At 39.7% G+C, this 22,255-nt stretch overlaps 1 protein-coding gene across 1 annotated transcript in view; it reads left to right on the top strand.

Moving 5' to 3' along the window:
- fgf11a (fibroblast growth factor 11a) overlaps positions 1-6,819 on the top strand; it is a 112,696-nt gene extending 105,877 nt beyond the window's left edge. The window contains exons 4-5 of the mRNA XM_069672080.1: positions 3,941-4,139; positions 6,624-6,819. Of these exons, the coding sequence (XP_069528181.1) occupies positions 3,941-4,139; positions 6,624-6,766 (342 nt within the window). The 3' untranslated portion in view covers positions 6,767-6,819. The remainder of the gene's footprint in view (positions 1-3,940; positions 4,140-6,623) is intronic.
- Positions 6,820-22,255: the final 15,436 nt, after the last annotated feature.

Below are 22,255 nucleotides of genomic sequence, written 5' to 3'. Positions count from 1 at the left end.
AAGTCTGTCTTTCAGATGAGAGAAATAGGAGTGACTGGGCTCAGGTGACAGTTAGCTTTCAATTTTTATTAAGCGCAGGCTCCACTTCAGTGTGTTGTTAGACAATTTAGGGGAGGGAAGTCAGCCATTTCTCAGATTTTGATAGAGAGGAAATGATCAGCAGGAAGTCTAGTCAGAGTAAACGCTGTGCAGACAGATGTGCATCTGTCCCCTGTGTGTCTGCTGTGTGAGTGATGTGTCTCTATTAATGACTTCTTAATAGTGTGTTATCCTATAAAGCAGCATTGCTGATGGCACCCTGAGTGTGTGTTTGTGACTAAGCACATGTGCTTGGCTTTTGGCCAGAGCGGAAGAAAAGAAGGTCTAATTTAATTCATATAAATGTAAATAAGTGAATAAGTGAAGGGTGCAATTTCATATACAGTAATAGATGCTTATTTTACTAATTTAGAAATATACTTATATATGTATACATGTCCTGCAGAGTTGAGTGTTCTTATGCAATCATTCATGCAAGCTCTCTGTTTTCCTGCTGGGGGGATTTAGTCAGTGTAGCTCCACGCTAAGCATCACACTGAGTTAAATAACATTAAATATTTAAGGTATATTTTACAAGCAGACATCATAAATATATGATTCTCTGAAAACAGAACTGATTTTTACTCTTGTTTGCTGCCTGCCTCGTCATGTTCAGGTCATATTTGACCACTTCCTAGCATGTAACGTTTAGACATGCAACACAAGTCATCTTGTTATGCAAATTCACTTTGAAAGCAACAATTGCACAAGTGTTCTGTATCATTTGCTGTCAAAGCTAGTCTGTAGGCACTAAGATAAGATGATAGAAGGAAAACACACAACTAAAAATAACATTAGGAGACAAGTCTGCACAGGCAGGCCTTCTTGCATGCACATTCAAACTTCTGCAGATGATCCAGAACACAGCAGCGTGACTGGTCTTCTATCAACCCAAAACAGCACGTCACTCCACTGCTCATATCCCTCCACTGGCTCCAAGTTGCCGCTCGCATCAAATTCAAGACCCTGTTGCTTGCTTACAAAACAGCAACAAAAACGGCTCCCACCTATATGAACGCCCTCATCCAGGTCTACACTCCTTCCCACCCACTACGCTCTGCCAATGAAAGGCGCCTGGTACTACCATCACAACAGGGCCCTAAGTCGCTAACTAGACTCTTCTCCTCATTAGTCCCCAGGTGGTGGGACGAGCTACCAAACTCCATTCAGGCTGCAGAGTCCCTTTCACCTTTAAGAAGAAGCTAAAGACCCAGCTCTTTATGAACACCTCTGCACTTAATGATATTGATGCTACTGATGATGATGACATGAAGGATGTAGTTTATGCTGACTAGGATTTTTGTGATGATGATGACTATACTGATCTAGTTGATGTTGCTGATGATTATTATTATTATTAAAAAATAAGATTTAAAAAAAAACAAAAAAACGCCTATACACTACCTGTTGCCACCAGTGTCCAATCGCACTTAAGGCTGTTTATTGGCACTTACTGACTTGTTCCCTCCTGTCTTGATGGTTGCTTGTGTTGTATTAACTCTCAGATGTACGTCGCTTTGGACAAAAGCATCTACTAAATGAAACTGTAACATTGTAACATTGATACTCAATCAAGCAAACATTTTTTTCTGGATTGCTTAGAGTTTTATTTAGCTAAGCTGAACAATAAAAATAATTGAGAAAAAGTTCAGAAGGGAAATGTCTCTTTTGTGTCCCACAGGGCAGAATTATTAGGGCTTAAAGGCAGTGCAGTGGTTAGCTTGAATCCCAGCTTGGACCCTTCGACATGTGACTGTAGCAGGGATCGAACCTCCAACCTTCTGACTGAGAGACGACCGACTCTACCACTGAGCCACAGCCACCCCGAATGTGAAAGGTTGTCTGTCTGTGTCAGCCCTGTGATTGACTGCCGATCAGTCCAGGGTGTACCCTGTGGGCAGCTGTGGCTCAGCAGTAGAGTCGGTCCTCTTTCAACCAGCCTACATGTCAAAGTGTCCTTGGGCAAGACACTGGAACCCAAATCCCAGTGGCATAACCATTGCTGTATGAATGTGATAACTGATTGAGAGTTTGGCATCTTACGTAGCAGCCTCGGCCATCAGTGTATAAATGTGTGTGTGAATGGGTGAATGTAACATGTAGTGTAAAAAGCGCAAGACACATAAGTACGGTCCATTTACCATTTACCCCGCCTCTCGCCCAATGACAGCTGGGATAGGCTCTAGCACCCCTGCGACCCTGAACATTATAAGTGGTATAGATGATGGATGGATGGATTTATCATTTGCCATGCAATGAGAAATAGTAAACTAACGAGTAACTGTCAAATATGTTTTGGGGAAAATAAGTCAAATATAAATGTCTGAAACATATTGTAGAGGCATATAAAGTAACCAATAAAGCACAAGTACCAAAAATGTATACTTAAACAACTTCATACTTCAGTGAATGTACTCAGTTAGTTTCCACTGCTGCACCACTGCGTCTTCCAATGTGACCATTTTTTAACCTCTGAAAGAACAGAAATTTGACCTTTGACCTATATGTGCTATGCCATGTGAAAAAGGTGTAAATGGCTGCCCAAACTTTTGTCTGTAATCATAAAATCTATCTTGTCTGCTGTTTAAAAGCCAACCTCTATCTCGCCACTTTTGCTAACTTGCTGTGTCTTCCCGGGATGATAATAGCTAATCGAAAAGACCCATAATGATACAGCCTCAACACACACTCATTTACACACACCCTTCACATTACTCAAATGGCCAGATTCGTTTTAATTCACATAATTAATCAATTAATGAACTTGAGCATGTCTGTCTTGGGGGTGTGAGCTGGTGATTTACAAAGCAGGCTTTAATCCTGTAGTCCCCCCCATATGGATACACTTACACACACATACACACTTTGTGCAGAGAAGATGAGTCGCAACACACTGCAGTGCAAACACGGTTAATGATAGCAATCTGATTACACCTTCCAAGAGACTCCAGACCTTTGGATTTGGCTGGGTGCTATTAGAGCTAAGTTAATGGGTGGGTGAGGAAATGAATGGCTGCCTAAGTGAATGGATGTGTAATTAAAGAATGGGCGATACAGTCAATGTAATTAGCTTGTTTATGTGCGCTACAATGGATATAGGCAGGCGTTAAGGCGCTGCGCCTGCGGTGGCAGACAAGAGGAGAGAGAAGAGATAGAAGGAGGAGGAGGAGAGGGAGAAAAGGGTGAGTGAGAAATGAATAAGAGGGAAAGAGAGAGAGAGCAAACTCCTTATTCAGGCCTTTTCTGCTCACCCGTCACATCAAGGCTCCAAATCAATCCTGCAAATTGGTTTGTTCCTCAACAAGGTTACCAAATGACGGAGGGATGGAGGGAATGAAGAGAAGGAGAGGCAGAATATGAGATAGAGAGGGAATATGTGAGAGCTGTAACGAGAGGGAGATAGAGGGAGGGGGATGTCCCGCTGTTGACGTATTGTCTAACGCTGACTCTGTGTGTGTGAATGTGTGTGTGTGAGCTGAAGGCCGACTGTGGGGTCGTTAAACTATAGAGGAGGTGAAGGATCCGCCTGATTGTTGTTTGCTACAGGTAAACCGGAGCAGATGAGTTATGCCATGCCACCTTTGGAACCACTTTATCCATGTGGATACTGTGCCGTGTTTGAATGAATTTGCCCATGTGCGTGTTTGTGTGTGTTCAGTTCCTTGATGCAGCCACAGTTGCTCCTGTAACCCTGTCACGATGAAATGTGGGCTCCATTTCCTCCCATTCCCAGTTGAGCCAGTGGAATAGCAGAGTAAATATATAAATAATAGAGGAGATAAAAAATGGCAGACACTCTAAACGTGTTATTCCTCTCCTCTGACCTAATGTGCATGCTTCTATTTCCATGTGTGTCTTTCAGGAACACTTCACGCCGGAGTGTAAGTTTAAGGAGTGTGTGTTCGAGAACTACTACGTCACCTACTCGTCCATCCTGTACAGACAGACACAGTCGGGGCGGGCGTGGTACATCGGTATTAACCGGGATGGACAGGTCATGAAAGGGAACCGCGTCAAGAAGACGAAGGGAGCTGCGCACTTCCTGCCCAAACTCATCGAAGGTAAACAGATTTATATAAACTGTACAAGCTGTTACAGAGACAGAGCACACTGAGGTTCTTAAGGCTTTTGTGTGCAGTGTAATGAATTCTGTGACCTTAAATGTTCTGTGGAGGAAGTTTTAATTCACTCCTTTCTTTACTTGGTAAACCATGTTAGCTAAAGTTGTTGCAAGATACCAAGAATAGACAAATCGTCACCTCCTTTATGTCAAAGATTTTTTGCAAAGGAAGTACAGGTAAGTATAAAGTGTTTAGAGCATAAATGTCAAAGATTGTGTGTTCTTTCTATTTGATCAGTCATCATTGTGATTCATAAAAAACAATGAAATTAATTGAAGCAGCTAAGTTCAATCTTGACCTTTTAAGGCTGACGAAACAATCTCAGTTTACTGATGTTCCCAACTTAATGAATAAGTATGAGGAGAGTTAGTACAGCTTAAGGGCCTGTGTCCACTTACGGTGTTTTTTGTGCTTGCAGCACCCACAACCTCAATTACAGAGCGCTTCTCATTGGCACTAATTGTTGCTAGGTAATGAAAGTTTGCCCGCGGCACTTCTGCTTCCCTTGGTAGTGACTTCTGTATGCTTAACATTTGCTTTTATTCAAGGAAATTTGACAAAGAAAACATAAAAACAACAGAAAGAAATTGTATCCTGGCGTTAGGAGCAGCTCTACACCTGGAAATTTTACCCTCAAAAAAATGAAAGGATTATCTTCTTCTCCACTATTGTTGTTGACTTAGTTGATCTCAGAAGACCCGCCCCTTCTTGATTTTGATTGGTCGTGAGAGATAATTGACATTGACCAGCCAAAAGTTGAACTGTTTTAAAAACAGCTGATGCTGAGGGCATTTTTGAAAATAGGTGCTGCCAGTGCAAAAAAAAAAAGCCATTGGTGGACACAGGCCCTTAATTGTGTCATATGTTTTTATTATAATTTGGGAAATTACTTCATGTGGTCAAACACTAACTTAGCAGCACTTAAGTAATAGTGCTGGACGAAACAACACACAGCATTCACATTTTCAATATATTTTCTTTTAATGTCTTTAATGTCTTAAAATGACAGTGATCTTTAGTTACTTGATAAAAGCATCAATGTGATAATGTTATTAGTTTAAGAATGTATATTACTGTCACATATGTTATAATATAAGTCATATAACACTACAGGTTGAGTCTCTAAACTAACTTTTCTCAAATTAAGTAAGGAAACTGAGCTGTTTGGATGTCTAACCTTGAGGATAGAAGATGAAGAAGTGGAAAAAGCAGAAGTATAATATTGCTTCCTAAATTCGGTTTTACTCATTATGCGATGTATTCAGCTTAATTAAAGTTGCATTCATGGATTTTTTTTGGGCCACTTGGGGGCAGTGTAACAACGCTGTAAACACTGATGCTGATATTTACTTATTTATGCATCCAGCAATAACAGATTATTGTTATCATTAATTTAGAGTTGTGTTTCTGTTTACCTTTTTGCTCTGTTTTCGGTCTCCCCCCTATACCTGAGCAAAATATTTGTTCCACAGCAAGTTGTTAGCTGTGTCTGTCTGCTTTTTGTTTCTGGGTAGGTCTTGTGCTGTTGCTGCCCACTGCTGCTGGAAATAAAGTTGAGTAGAGTGAAACAAAACAGTGAAAGAAAATAAAAATAAGAACTCTTAACGCCCTTTAGTTGGGCTGAGTTAGTGATAAGTAACGCATCCTTCATCATGGAAGGCCTCTCTCTCATTTAGCATCTGATACATGATTTCAGTGATTTCCATTATTAGTATCAAAAAGACACAATGGGAGTATCATGGCAAGGCATAAGTAAAAAAAAAAATTAGGACTTTATTCTCAAAATGTTATTAAAATAAGTTTTATGTGTTTTTTTACAAACAGAGAGCTCGGCCGCTGGTTAAGCTCAACGTTTAAGGCGCATGCCCCATGTATAAAGAAGTCCTTGACACAGCAGCCCCGGGTTCAACTCCAACCCTCGGCCCTCTGCTGCATGTCATCCCCACTCTCTTTCCCCACATTTCCGACTCTATCCACTGTCCGATCAAATAACAGCAAACGCCAAAAAAAAACAATCATAAAAAATAAAACAGGAAGCTGGAGTTAGGCTTGTCAGGGATATTATTTTGTGACTATAGAAGCCGATAAAGCCGAATGAAAGAATAATTTAACACAAATAATGATGACCCATAACTGCTAACTAGCTCATGGGTCCTGCGTGTAATGGGGGAGGGACATAAAAATCCAAGAAAGGGTTTTCATTAGTAACAGAATTAGTATACAGGCCATTACAACGTATTTTCAATTGTTGGGACAGATGCTGTTGCATAGCGCTGAAACATCGATAATAAACATCTCTATATTTTATAGATAGGAAAGACAAGGGGGTAAGTTCTCTTGTATAAACTGTACTTTAAATGTGTCCTGCACCTTGCGACATATTTTTACTCAGTCTTAACCATGTGCAACTTTCTCTCACCCTAGTGGCCATGTACAGGGAGCCCTCTCTACACGATGTTGCTGAGCAGAGCCCGCCCAGGAAAACGCCCAAGACCTCCAGTGACTCGCCCGTGCACCAGAACGGCAAGAAGGACCCTCAATCCAAAACCAAAACCTCCTCCTCCTAGCGCTCAGAGACACGGGTGGGAGGAGGGGTGGAGGTCACTGGGCACCAGCGGACACATGAACAGGGTTGTTAGGGCTACACCCCCCCCACCTGCTGCCTGCAAACACTGACCCCACGAGAACTCTGCGTACCACAATGCACTGCTGTAAAGTTAGAAAAGAGGAGCAGAATTGGGCAGAGTGAAGCTGGCTTATGGGAAGCCCTTTTTACCCTCACAGACCTCCATCGACACCAGCCCTCCACCCTCTAATTTATGACCTCTGTGATTATCAAAGCCTGGGATATAAAAGCAATAACTCCATGAAGAGGCGAACAGTTGCGTAGCATCATGTTGCATGTCACCACAGTGTGTTTAACCGTCTGGAAGGAAATCACACACACCCTGCAACAATCATCAGCGGCATCCTTCCAGTCGACCAAATATAAAAGCAAAGTCTTCCTGGTCTTACCACAATGGGTGCAATGGTCAAATCTGTCCCTTTGCAGCACATACTTTACAAAATGATTGTGTTTTTATTTCCCCACAGGGTTCCATGCTAATGCTAGCCTGACACAGAGCTAAGCTAATGTAACGCTGCTACACAGTCCCTTGTGGACTTTTGTTATCCAGCCATGTGCTCAGCCCACAGCTTCTCTGTGTGGCCTGGATACTTGTCAGCCCTGCTTGTGTGTGTTTGTGTGCCTGTGTGTGTTCCCGTCTTCTTTTTCCATTCACCTTTCGCGCGATTTGATTAGTTTGTGACATGGACTCAATTTTCCACTCGGTGGCACAAGAAAACCCCACCCGTCCTCTCTGGCACTGTTAATGGAGTCTGGGGCTGATCAGAATCTTTCGACCCTTAAACGAGGGGCCAAGAGCTCCCTCTGCACACAGCATAACCACACACTCATCGCTACATTGACATTTAAACATACTCAAGGAGGTGTGTGTCGTGTGTACCCTCACTTTAGCACCTTGATATCCATGAGCGACCACTACAGAAAATGATCTCATGAATTAACACAATGAAATGCATTAAAACACACACATGCTAACAAATGCACTCTCATGAATGCATAAGTTGATGTGGTGGCAACCAAGTGTGCAGGTTCTGGTAGACAATGAAGATATCATCAGTGAGATGGGGTACTGATGAAGCCTGACTGTGTAGAGTGTGATTGCATTGCAATAGCTTTTTTTTCACTATGGCTAGCCATGCATTGCACAAGCCCCCAAGACCCACACAGAAGCAGTGTACTATCTATCACTCAATGTGGTATGCTTGTTAAAAATACATAAACAGCATTGATATTTAATTATTGCATCCATATTTTGCTACCAATGCTAATTGCAATTGCTAATATGATGAATTAAAAAATATATTTTTCTGCAGGTTCTATACTAGCTCATTGTTGTTCATATGCCAGAAATACTCTGCATAGATAGTACTGTACCCAACTTAATCCACATTTGGTAGACAACAAAATGGTACACTATTGTGCTGGGAAGGTACACTATTTTCTTAAATTAAATTGGGAGTAACATTTGGAAGTGGCAGTTTGATTGTCATGCTTCAGCGCATGAACTGTATCTCCTTCTGCAGCTTCAAAACCTGGCACCTACCCACAATGCAACTTGACTTCTGACAGTTTGGGTGGAGATTTTGGTGTGTTATGGTAGCAAGTGTCTGCTCGCTTCTTTCCAAAACTACATCCAATATTTTTCTTTATTTTCAAACGTATACCCATTAGCCCCAACGAATGCTGACTCAATTAAGGCAATTTATCAGCTCCCTCTGAAGCCACAAAAGGCTTTATATGACAAAAAAAGATGGACAACATGACAGTTCCCTAAAATTGAAGCCAAAACATTTTGAGCGCCCCCTGCTGACTGGCTGCAGTATAGGTCATAAAGCCCGCCTCCTCCATGTTAACAGATGGGACATGGGTCAAACTATAAAATCAAAATACAAGTCAAATACATTTTTCTCAAAATATGGTTTCTGTCATTATGGTTAGTTATTATCATCAGTGTTCATTTTTCTGAAGTTAAGTTAAGTTGTAATTAGTTATTTGATGCTGTAAAAACGATGATTGACAGCTCTGCTGACAATTACGGCTCCTGCAGCTGCAATGCCTGTTTTGGTTAGTGGAAGTGGCTATAGTGACTCCAACTGCACAAGATGGCCACCTGGGGGGTATTTTGGCTTCAATATTGTACAATGAGAGTAGATGGAGACGTGTCATCCATCTTTATAATACAGTCATAGCAATAAGCTGCCATCACATGCATTGTGGGAAGTGTAGGATCCAGTGTTTTAGTGTCAAAAGGTCAGTATATCTTGGCTTCTGCTGCTAATATGTGAAAAATTATGCTTTGATTCTATCTCTTAAAAGTCCCCCAACTAAATGGAAGTACAATACTAAATGACTGGAGTTGCCCTTTAAGTCTTTGAATATACATCAATCAGACAACTGAGCACCTGTTCATGACATTATAACGCAATGTTTCACATGAATCATTTGTTTTCACACATTCACCTTTAAAACCACCTCCATTGGATTTTACATAAATCTCTCTCAGAGACTTTGGATATGATGCAAAGGGATTAAAGCCGTTTTTACTTGTCACTTAAGTGTTTTACTATTCTGAAAGTTCAATGATGATGATTACTGTGACTGCTTTTTTAGGAGGAGAAATAAGAAACCAAAGTCGTATATACATGATGAGATTTATAGCTCTGGCACATAAAAAAGAATAGTGATTCTGAAAAAGAGATGAAAAGATAAATGTGTTATATTTGCTTTAATAACATTTTCTTTATAGTTTATCTGATAGACTTTATTTAAAATATTTCACTATTTTCATTCGGGAACCTCGTTTTGTGTGTTTCCATTTGTTCTTACCATTCAACACGAAAACCATTCAACCAATCATTTTTCATATCAAACTTCCTTGGTACAATATGCCAGGCAGGGTAATTGTTTCTGCCTAATGTTTATGTATTGTGGGAAGCGAGGGACTCTCGTGTGTTCAAAAAGTGGAGGCGAGGCTAGATTGATGATCGGGCCTCAGAGAGAGAGAAGAGACGCACTGAAGAAAAGAAAACAGAGAGAGAGAGAGAGAGAGATTTTTAGAGAAAATAATTTGCACTGATGAGCAGAACAAAAATAGTTTAAGAGGGAATTATGGTAATGTGGCCAGCGTTCCCTAAACACACGCACACACATTTACACACACTTCTCACTTCATGCATAATCCTCTGCTCCCCTGTAACCCGTGGTTGTAAATAATAATAGCTGATAACCCTTGCAGAATAGAGGCGAGCTGCTGAGCAAAGTAATCTGCTACCTGCGAGATGAAGCAGACTTTGTGAGAGGAGAGAGAGAGCAGGCGAGCAGAATGAAAATGTAGTTAGAGAAGAAAAGGACATGATACAAGTACAAGAAGTAGAAGTAGAAGTAAACTTAACAAATGGCTTGTGAGGAATAAAGAAAAAGACTTGAATTAATTGCAACCCATAAGTTATTCCAATTATTCCAAGCTACTGTTAAAACCTCACTTAAACACTAATGACCTTAATTAAACAGTTAAATAGACCATCAGGTTTGTGCATCTGACCAGTCACCCTCTATAGATTGCTTAATCCTGAACACAATGACTAAGTACTATTTGTAAAGTAATTACACAAATATTAAATTAAATGAAGCTCCTGCGTACTAGAAGAGAATAAAGACTGGGACAAGATAGACAGATAGGCCAATGTCAGACGAGAGGAGAAGAGGAATATCAGCAAACAGACATAGTTTAAAGGGCTGGAAAATATTTTCTTCTTATGTCATGTTTGTTGTTTTCAGATATTTTAGCATTATTTTAATTAAAATATAGCTGAAATCGGTAGTCAAGGGCTAAAATTTTAGTTCAAGCTACCAATTTAAAAGTTCAGAGAGAGAGAGATAAGCGATGTGTCAATCATGCACACAAACGTAGTTAAACAGGCAGTCCACTAGTCAGTTCACTCATGATGGCTAGCCTGCTACTCAAACTGTGAAACTGTTAAATAAGGAATGTCTTTCTTAAAGTGTGTTCAAACATTAAGTAAAGAAAATGTAACTTGAACACACTTAACTGCTTGAATGTTCAATAGTTTTTTCCCCATCCCAACCTGCCAAATTAGCAATGGTAGCTGTTAGCTAGCTTGCAGCTGACTGTGGGTGTGGTTAGCCTGTGCTTGTTTTTGATATCAAAACTTGCTAGGAACAGCAAGTCTCTTTCTCGAGTCTTTTTTCTAGTGGCTCATTTCCCATCCCAACCCACCAATGTACCAATGTTAGCCGTTTGCTAGCTAGTAGCTGACTGTTGGTGCGTTCAGCCTTTGCCTTTTTTATATCAAAACTTGCTAAGAACTTTTATTTTCTTCTATTTTCTCTTGTTTTTCCAATGGTGCATTTCCCATCCCAACCTGCCTATGTAGCAAAGTTAGCTAGCAGCTAACTGTGAGTGCGTTCAGCTTGTGCTTTTTTTTATATATCAAAACTCGCTAAGAACTTTTATTTTCTTATATTTTCTCTTGTTTTTCCTAATGGCTCATTTCCTATCCCAACCCGCCAATGTACCAATGTTAGCTGTTAGCTAGCTAGTAGCTGACTGTGAGTGCATTTAGACCCTGCTTGTGTCTCACTAGAAACTCACTAGAAACAGTTATTGTCCTCTCTCTCTTGGTTTTCCTCATAGTACATTTCCCATCCCATCCAATGCCAATGTACCAACGTTAGCTGTTAGCTAACTAGCAGCTGACTGTTGGTGCAGAAGAACTTTTCTTGTTCTCTAGTGTCTCTTGTTTTTCCTAATGGCTCATTTCCCAGCCCAAACCGCTAATGTAGACTACCAATGTTAGCTGTTGGCTAGCTAGCAGCTGACTGTTCAGCCTGTGCTTGTTTGTAATATCAAAACTCACAAGGAACTGTTTTATTCCTCTAGTCTCTCCTGTTTATTCTAACAGCTCATTTATGATGGAAAACAAGATTTTAATGTAGCATGAAATTTTGCTAAAATAGAAACATTTAACTAAAATATGTAAATGTGTCTAAAATTTGTCTCGATTTCCTTTAGAACAAATTTTATGTTTGAAACAATAATTTTATATTGCGCTTAATACAAATTTTTTTTTGCAGAAGCTTGCACAAGGCACTTGGTTTAAAATAAGTGAGTATTGGAGAGGCACAGGGGGTTTAATTAAAGATTAAATGCATTATAGGATATGTAAGATCTCGTGTATTTTTAAAGCCTGGTTAAATACGGAAATACTTTAGTTTTGAAACTTGACACAAAAACCTGCCCCTCTTGAGTCTCTCAACATTATTGAAGTGCAATACTAAATTGCATGAGCGCCCCTTTAAACAAATGCAGTATTTTATTTTGTCGATGCATATGTCTGTACAGATGCAAAAAATATAATAGCACATGACATTTTTGAAACATTGCATTTCTAGATAAGAGAACAACCTCCGACTTGATTTATTTGTAATAATTGTAGGGCTACAATCATCTCATTTCGTGGCTCATGCTTTGTGTGAAAGTGACTTAAAGGCAACGAAAAGGACTGTGACTGAGTGATGGATTCATATTTCAGTAACTGGATATTCATACAATCTACTTCAAATGATCCATCAGTCTCTAAAGTTCCATCAGTCAACAATATATTTTACCACTGTAGAATATGCTGATAGATTAGTTTCTTTATACCTTTTTCCAGACTGTTATTTGAATACTCATCGTCATGCTATAAACCACAATTATTTTTTTATTCGTGACAGGAAAATGTATGTTTGAGCCCAAACATTTTTTAGCTTAATTTTTCAATCACATCTTATCTAATCACTGTATTTTCTTCTGAAGCTGTAGCAGATTTTATCTTTTGTAAGCAGATTAATACTGTTAGTTGTTATTGGAGTATTTATGAATGATATACTGTATATGGCTAGGCAGATGGGGGGTCAAGATTAAGATTAAATATAGTGTGTGTTTTATTGATTCAAGTTTGCAGAAAGGTAGAATTATAAAATCAAAGTTTGCATGATTGCACGGGCGTGTAAGTGTGTGTGTGTGTGTGTGTGTGTGTGTGTCACTGACTCTTGTGTGTCCCATGTTTCTCTGCTTGTGAAGCCTGAAATCAGCCTCTCTGTTCCAGTCTGTTTTGGCCTTCAGGCTTCACTTCAAACAATTCTGTGTGAATCACAGGATGTAAAGATTGCCATTTATCTTGGCGACGGTCTATCCGCACATATGTTTGATTAGTTACCCCCCCAACATTTCTGAATTTACTGCTTTGAACCTGCAGATGAATGCCTCTGGATTCCGCTTTAAATGTAAAATACTGGCCATTTGGAAGGCTTAGCATTGCCATTTCTTCAGAGTAAAGAGAGGTGCACATGTGAATGTGTGTGATTATCGTAGGGGGTTAAATGGAGTATGTCTTATCCGGATGAATGCTTCAAACATGTCACGCACACACCTCTCTCCCGGGGGGACTCCCTTTCCTCTGTTTCTCCCGAGTCAGGGTACCTCCCTGCTTACAGAGCGAATTACAACTACAGAGAGGGTCATCCTGGGTTGTGAAGGACTCAAAGAGAGAGAGAGAGAGTGGAAGCGAGAGAGGCATGTGTCTCATACTGTAGTGTAGCTAACTCGTGCCCTCCCAGCCTCCCTTTGAAGTTCCACTTCCTCTCTGCGATCCCTTTTTGCAAACACAACTTCCCTTTAACCTGGAGGCAGTCTGTACGTGCATGTATGTGTGTGTGCGTGTTTGTGTGTGAGAATAGGGTGAGTGCCTGATGGTGTATGTGTGTTTTATGGATCTCACTCATCAGCTTTGGTCTTTGTATGTAATCTTTGTGTAACTGTGATTGAATATCTCTGTATGTCCATTATGTGTCCGAGAAGAGAGTAAAGGCAGAGAGAAAGGGAAATCAATGAGCAGAAGTCCTTGGGCAGAAAGCAATAAATTCCATTAACAAGGTGCAGCCACATTATCTTGGAGGGTGTGGAAAAAAAGGGATTAATATTGATATAGAAACCAACTGCGTGTTTTATTAGAGCTTTTATTTTTCTAACACTTTGCCCTCTTTGTGAGCTGGGTTGCTGTTTAAGCGCGCGCGTGTGTGTGTGTGTGTGTGTTAGTTTGAGGTGGAGTCCCTTCACCACATCTGCAATGCAGCAGAAAACACAAAAAAGAGAGAGGGAGGAAGGGAGAGGCTCACGTGACAAAAGAGTGACGCTGTCCTCGGACAGATTATCTCCCCCCACCCCTTTTTTTTTTTTTTTTCATAAAAAGTGCTTTTATATTGAAATCCAGAGCCCGAGCCCTGAATGCCACATCATAACTATCAGATTAACTTCTAAAATCAGGCTGTGTTTTTAAAAGCACACCCACATCCCTCCACACACATCTGCATTGCACACACACACAGCACCCTGCACCAAGCCAGTGCAGATGTGGCTGAACGGGGTGACCTTTACTAACAGATCATGGAGGGACTTCACCTCACACAAGCTAATACTATTTTTAGTGGTGACTTTACACTGTTCAACATGCTAAAATGTTTATCATATTTACTAATTTTTCAAATGTATTTTTGTTTTAAAAAATGAATGGATTGTGTTTTTGGTATTTTCCATTGGAAGTATTGTGAATTGTAATGAAAAGATATGAGGACTTGAGTATTGTAATGCCCTTTATGAATCATTGTTGGTCTGTCCATGTGTGTTTGTTGATTTCAAGTGTTTATTTCTCTGTTTTGATGCATATCCGTGTAATTCCTCTATCACATAATGCGGGCTGTTGAAGAACACAGCTCACTCTACAAAGAGAGGAAAACACGCCAAGACTGTGGGGTGTCACACCTCTTCCTCCTGACCCCCTACAATCCTCCAGCACTCATCTGTCAATCAAAAAACAAAAGACTGACCTCTGACCTCTAAAAGGGATTTTAATTGGCTCACCGGCAGCATGTGGACTGCTCATTCACTGTCTGTTCTCCCTAAAACACACACAAAAACATGTCTGCAACTTGTGTGTGTGATTCTGTGATCGGTCCTTAGGGGGGTTTTTTTTTCTCTTTTTCTGCATGGACGATCTGAGATATGTGACAACGTCTTCCAAAAAAGATTTTAAGGAAATCACCATAATCTTACTTTCCTTCTTTGTCTTCCAAATGCAAAAAGAGTACATCAGTCTTCCAGCTGTCAAAGCCACAATGACACTATTTTTGTATACAAATGGGGCAAAAAATATATCTATATATAAATATATATAAATATATCCATGCAAATGTGGTTGGGGTGCAATAACTCCCCCTGTTGCTGGCTAGGTGGAAGAACACATCTACTATATGCCATCCAGACCCATGGATCACTTGGAGGAAAGAACTGTAAAGGACTACAGAGAACCATGGGACTTGCAGTCTAAAAACTCCTGGGGGAGGTTGAAGATCACAGACGGGCGGGACAACAAGCATGCATGCGCCAATCATTTACTGGACACCTTCAAAGAAACAGTCTTTACTCAAATATTTACTCTTTAACCCCTTTAACCCCTTAACCTCCATCCTCAACACTCTATTATCCCCAACTATTGTCTCTGCATTTGCAATATGATCTGTATTTATTTCTATAATAACTTACACAAAGTCAAGGGAGACGTATTATTGGATATAATTGAATAAAACAAACTAATATATTTGTATGATTGTAACACTGGTCTACTGAGAGTTTCTTTGGGGGTGTGTTAATGACATATATGGCATACAACCAACTTTTTTTTTTTACATTTTACACTGGTTACGTCCTAGAGTAAAGGTCCCATAATGCTTTGGGGGATGTAAACAGGAAGTTTAATGTTGCCATAGATTCAGGCTCCGACTTGACCCTTGTAGCCTATATTTATATAGATTTTGTTTAATTAACTCCATAAAATATGCCGAATTAGCTATAAGCATTTAATATTTGCTATGTATCCATGGATATACAGACAGCTATCACTAAATTACTTTAATACGGAGCATGATATTAAAACGCGACTAGCAAGTTCTGGACTTATGAGGGAGGAGTAGCTTTTTATCATGAATCATGAACGTTTATCCGCAATGGACGCAAAGGTAAGGGTGTATTACGACTATTTTTAGTTTTTACAGCATTATTATTCAGCGAAGAAGTACCATTGAGATGCAGTTAAGAGTTTTATAGTAGGATAGCTTATTTGCCTGTGAGCCGTGCTGCTGCTGCAGTTCCTGTTGCTGTCAGGATAGGCTTGTTCGAGATGAGCGAGACCTGCGCAGAATTGATTGCCGCCTGCCAAGCATATTGCACGACGGTTAGATTGTTATCCGACATGCTCTGAAAACCCGACTGCGCGAGGCTTTGAAGTCCTGCGGGGCGAGGGCAGCCGCAATTTTCAGGGCCAGGCGCCACAGTTGCTCTCCACCGACTGCACAACTCCATGCATGATGGGAAACGACTTGCTCTGGTTTGAATGAAGCGCCTATTGGCTGAAAAAAGCTTTGACACCCCAACAAGGAAGTGATGAGACTTCTGTCTTATTCATCATTATTCATTAAACTTAATGAAGTGTCAGACAGACACCAAACGTTTTTTATCAAAGTACTGTCATTCACATAGTAATGCTTTACTCATTCCTCATGAACGTTGTCTTCATAAACATAAATACAATGATGTTTATATCGAAATAACTATCAAAAGCCCTGAATAAAGTATAATGAGAACTTAATATTAAATCCAATTAAAATAATAATGATAGTAATAATAATAACAACAACAACAAATTAAGACTTTATTCACTTCAATTTACAGTGAGGTGTTGGTATTATAGATGCTTGACGAGGCCAGCAGCAAACTTGTCAATAAAGAAGTGTCCGACTTTATGACTCCTCCCCCGACTGCAATCGGCTACTCTCACCTGTTGTTGAGGCTAGCCGGCAGTCATCTCGAACAAGCCTAATACAGGCACACACACCTGTGCCTTGTTCTTTAAACATGGACTCATTAATTTGCAGATACTTAGTCATTGAGAATAACATTCTTCTATGTTTATGGAACTTTCCAGTGTAAGAAAAGTGCAATGAGCGCTATTGTTTAATATTGTTAAAGTCTCATGTCCAGTATCACAACATACTGCATGTCAAACAGTACCAGGGTTTCATTTTACAGATTCCACACCAGCCAAAATCAACAAAAAGGACCACATGAACCACCAACAGGTTTGTTGTTTAAGTCCCCTTAGGTGAAGTCTTAATGTGACAGCATACAGTGATAATTTAGGCATTAATAGTGTTTCAAACTTGATTAAAAAAAAAATTCTCCTTGTCCCTTTCCTGGCTTTAACTAAACTCCTTGTCAACAAAGACAGGTCTAAAAAACAAAGATGGTTTTCCCAGTTTAGTGTGGAATAACTTTACAACCCTGTCTAACAGAGAATTTAGGCCTACATTACCTTGTCTCCAAAGATCTGTTTTTGACCTCAAAAAAGCTCTGCAGCTGAGTTTTAAAATCTGATGAAAACCTCATAAGGACAGTGGGGGCTTATCAATTCTTTCTTCGTTTTGGAATAAAACTGTGTATTATGCAGAGGTGGGAAGTAACCAAGTACAAATACTTAAGTAGTAGATATTTCAGATATCTGTACTTTTTTACTTTTACTCCCTACATTTGAACACAAAAACCTGTACTTTCGACTTCCCAAACATTCTCAAAACAGGCTCGTTACTTTAGTTTTAATGCATGCGAGGGGAATTATCGGTTATTTTTATTCTGGTCTCTGCACGCTGCCTTCCCAACAAAAAGACTGATTTCAAAGCTGTAAAAAATTATCCAGGTGCTCATTTGGGACCTAAGTTCGGTTCAGTTTTTATTATCCTGTCTGAAATTTGGCTTGCAGCAAAACCAGACAGTGTCCAGTGATAATAAATGAAGAAAACTATCTTAGGACTTTTTTTCTTTTGCCCAGTTATTAAAAGAGGTGTCCTGTATTGCTGAATTCAAAATTCTGGTGTTGTAACAACTCTAGAACAAAGTTAATGTTCATTATTGGCAGTATATAGTTTTATTTTATTTTAGGCTGGAATGTTTAACTTTAATCGTCTTTAAATTATTATTATCATTATTATTATTATTATTGTGAGGTTTAGTTAGCTTTGCACAGAAATGGTCGGTAAAATATCCTTCAGAGAAATACTTTTTACTTTTCCACTTAAATACATTTCAGAGCCTGTACTTTCTTACTTTTACTTGAGTAAAGGAGTTGAATCAGTACTTTAAGTATAAAATGTGTGTACTTTTGCCACCTCTCTTATTATGTAATGGGGTTATTCAAAGTTATAAGATAAGACTGTTTGCATACTTTGTTCAAGTGTCCAAAACATTTGAGTCCATATTGAACTTTGATTATAGTTTCAATTGAAGTCTAAACACAACATTTAATGCTCAGACTTTTAATTTGAAAAATCAGATAAGACTGTTTATCTCTGCGGGGTAATTAGGTAAATAAACAAAAAATAAAGTGATCGATGCTTTCCCAATATAATTAAAGTAAAAAAAGAAAGTCTGAAATATTGATCATCTCCATCATAGATAATCTAATTTGATTGTTTTCAAAGTTGCATTATCGTTTTTGTGTAATCTGAAGACTATAATCCTGTTACATGTCACCTGTAACTTGCTGCCCATGAAAATAACCATCCCTGATAAGCGATCAATCTAATTTAACTTACCTGCTTACTTTTGTATTAAACTGTAATCCATCAGGGTTGCTCTGGGAGAGATCCTGTAATTTGAGTCACTGCCAATAGAGGCTTTATACACTCCCTCATGACCACAGATTTGATGTGCGACGCTGGCTGCTAGCTGTTAATAGTTAGCTTCTATGGTAATTAAATTGGAGGCAGGCCAAATGGCAGTGACAGTGGATCATAAATTACGGTGGCGTGGATGGCCGATGAATGTGAGTGAGAGCAGAGTGGCATGAGGAGATGAGTAGAAGGATAAAGGGGGGATTGAGATTTTTACTGCAGGGGCCTTCAGAGAATACATCAGCGTGCAGCAGTTAAATTGGTTCATCAACTTAGCGTTATACTGTAAGAATAATGGCTTTTGTGTCACCTCTGTATGTCCTGTAATGACTGTGCGAGATAGGAATACATTTTTTAACGTAAGGGCAAATTTTATATCACCACTGCAAAGGACAGTGTAGGAAAACATTCTTCTTTTGGACTTATTTAAACATATCTGTCTTGATTAATTAGATTTAATTATAGACTGTATAATAAGTGCATGTAGCCACCATTGGTCACTCCTTGGTTTGTACACTTATCATTATTTTGTATCTTCAAGTTTGGCATTTTGGCCGATTGCCATCTTCATTTTTGGGAGCCAGATGGGCCCATATTTTATATATGACGTGACAGTCAATAAAGGTGCTTTTCAACAGCAGGAACTTTCCCCAGGAACGAGGAACCTTTTGAGGGAACTTTCAATGGCAGGAATAAGGGTCTAAATTTAGTTCAGGGGTAATTGATTTACACCCTGAAAAGTCCCTGCTCAGAGGTACTACTTTCCAGAGGTCCAGGAACATTCAGGGCGGGGCCTGCAGTGATGATTGTTTCTGATTGGTCGAGTACTCACTGTTTTTCATTTCGCCCGCCATGTTTTAAAGACTGCAGCTGCAAGCTCACTGATATCAGCGTGCTTTGAGATGGAGTTAGAGAAGAAAGCCCACGACAGATGGACTGCCGACGAATTGCTGAGCATTTATGTGTGTGAAAGTGTACGCCAAGATACCTCTATGGTTTACTGAGCTCAACATTGTCCACACTGCCAAAAAAGTCAGAGAGAAGCTAAGGTATCTAAAAAGGTACTTTTAGTCAAATAGCACCTTATGTAATGCCTGGCCTCGGTCCTTTTTTGATAGGCCCCATCTTTAGCAACTTGTTAGCCATGCCCTAAAGCATTCCCTGCTTTACTGTCTAGCTTATTTTAATACTGACTTTTCCACCGCAGGAACTTTCTCCACGGACTAGTTACTTTAGGAGGTACTCGGTGTGTTTTCACCGCAGGGACCAGATTCAAAATAAAGTCCTAGGGCTATTTAACTCCTCAAAAGGTCCCTGCTCATGAGTTAGTACTTTCAGGTACTAAGTACAAGTACGGAAATTTTTGAGGTGGAACATGATGCATCACTGGGTCTAGTAATCGCAGCATTCAGGAGATTCATTCACACATCAGCAGACTAATTTGTCTCATCCAGGTCTTTCAACCTTGGCAGAAACACAGACCTCAATGGGCTGAAGGAACTTTTTAATCTCTTTAAAAAGGAGCACTTGGGACTAAATGTGCTGAGTGTGCGACCATAATTTAGAAAAAGAGCTTCATATTGTATCAAAGAAGAATCAAACAAGCAGCTGAGATCATAAACTCTCCGGGAAAATGTTTACTGAGGTAATAAATCAAGTGAGAAGTAGGGCTATAAAGTCTATGGGTTCATTTGTGGTATCAAGAAATAATATCTGTAGGGTTGTTAAATATCTCCTCTCAATTAAACACATAGCTTTGTATCAACAAAGGTAGTTTGTTTGGTACCAACCAGTATGTCAATGTGATTAAGTTGCCTGAATCCTCTCATTAAACCTGTCTTTCCTCCAAGGAAATGTTCTTCAGGACCTGTTGGAAACCCTACAAGGACCCCTTGTGGGTACATCAACCATAGTTTGAGAACCTGTGGTGTGTGAGCAAGCTCTCATTGGCAAAGTCAAGCCAGATCCACACTGACAGAGGGGGTAAACAGTTACACTCACCCTCCCCTCCCCGAGCATGTAATTGGAGCAGACAGCAGTTGGCCAGGCCGGCCTGACTGACAGACAACAACAGTCCAAACTGAACATACTAAAACTTCCACTGTAAGTTTCAGTGAGCTGCATTGGAGCGGACACAAAAAGAATTTAAAACTTCTTGGATTAATCGACAAGGATCCGTTTTGCTGAGGAGAGGAGAGACCTTTCAGGTTTCAGGGGGTCGCCATGAAGAGCCTGAATCTTCTGCTTGCATGTTGCCTGTGCAGCCTGAGCACATTGGGAGGTAAGGCAACAGCTGACACAATATTACCATGTATTAGTCTTGTGGTAACCATGGCATATTACTTACAGGGATACTACACAAAAATCTCATGTAGATAGCCAAAAGTAAAAGAAAACATAACCTAAAGTCCACCAGAACTTACCACTACCAGAGTAACACTAGAAGCCACCAAATAAAGATAAGAGGAATAATGTTGTGCTTCCAGGATACAGTAGAAGTTCTTGTGGGAAACGTAAATGTATATAATAGTGATATTTTAGATGGGAAAGGTGCAGATACTCATAATGCTTGGAAACAAGTCTGGCTGTGAAAGAAATTCAAGTTAACAGAGCCAACTTTAGTCATGCTAACTGCTTTCTTATGCTAATGTTGCTTTAGTGTCAAGGAATCGAACTCCCTTGCTAACAAAACTGGCAAAGCCAACAGAAATTACTTTGTAACAGCCACCACACATTGTTGCCAACAACACCATCAAGACAATCTATGAGTAAAGTCTTGTCAGTAATGCCATGGGTGCCTCTGTGAGGCTGTACTGTACAAAATACATAGCAGTGCCTTGTGCTTAATGCTAACACGTTCAATGTGCAATGCATGCTGACGTTTACCTGGTAAGGTTTATCAACTTGATTTTGTGTGCTAGCATTCTAACATTTCATATTAAGTGCTTAAGCTAATATCAATGTCAATACTTAAGCAAACATTTAATCTTTAAAAGAAGCCTATTGAACAATTTTGACCTGATGATGTCGCTTGTCAAAAGTTAAGGAGATCATTAGTGTTTGAATTCTTTTTCTAGGGACTTTGAAAGTCTGATATTAAATATTTTACTAAAAACTTTACTTAAACCACATTTATCAACCTCATGGTGGAGTTAAAAGAAATGTATAGGAGTTAGGCAGTCATTAGAATTCAGTCATTAAGAATTTATTCCTAAAGGTGACATATTTTAGCTCTGCAATGCATTTTCTATTATTCTAATGTGTTTTTGAATCATGTTGGTAAAATTTGTTTCATTTTAAAAATTGTATATTTTAATTACTTTTTTTCCGGAGCCTCTCCTTCTTCCTGAAGTGAACAAGCCATTTTGCCATTCAAATGTCAGACCTTAGCCACGAGTGGCCACACTGCCATCACTCTGAAGTTGTAGAAAACATGGCTGCTCTAGGATCGGCTATTCAGCCTTACATATGAGCCAGAATCCCCAGGAAGTACTTGACTACAAGCTAGTGCATGAAGGCAGCCTGAGGTGAATGACGGTGAATGACAGTGAATGATGAGCAAGGTTATACAGTACACAGAAACCTGCAGCTGTTCTGAACGGCCCATTTCAAAGGCGACCTTTTTAAAAATGTAATTCTGGATAAACAC

Source organism: Semicossyphus pulcher, unplaced genomic scaffold, assembly GCF_022749685.1.
Source record: "Semicossyphus pulcher isolate SPU_LCO1_2020_fin unplaced genomic scaffold, fSemPul1.0.p SCAF_21, whole genome shotgun sequence".
NCBI lineage: Eukaryota > Metazoa > Chordata > Actinopteri > Labriformes > Labridae > Semicossyphus > Semicossyphus pulcher.
This window is presented reverse-complemented; position numbering and strand designations above follow the sequence as displayed.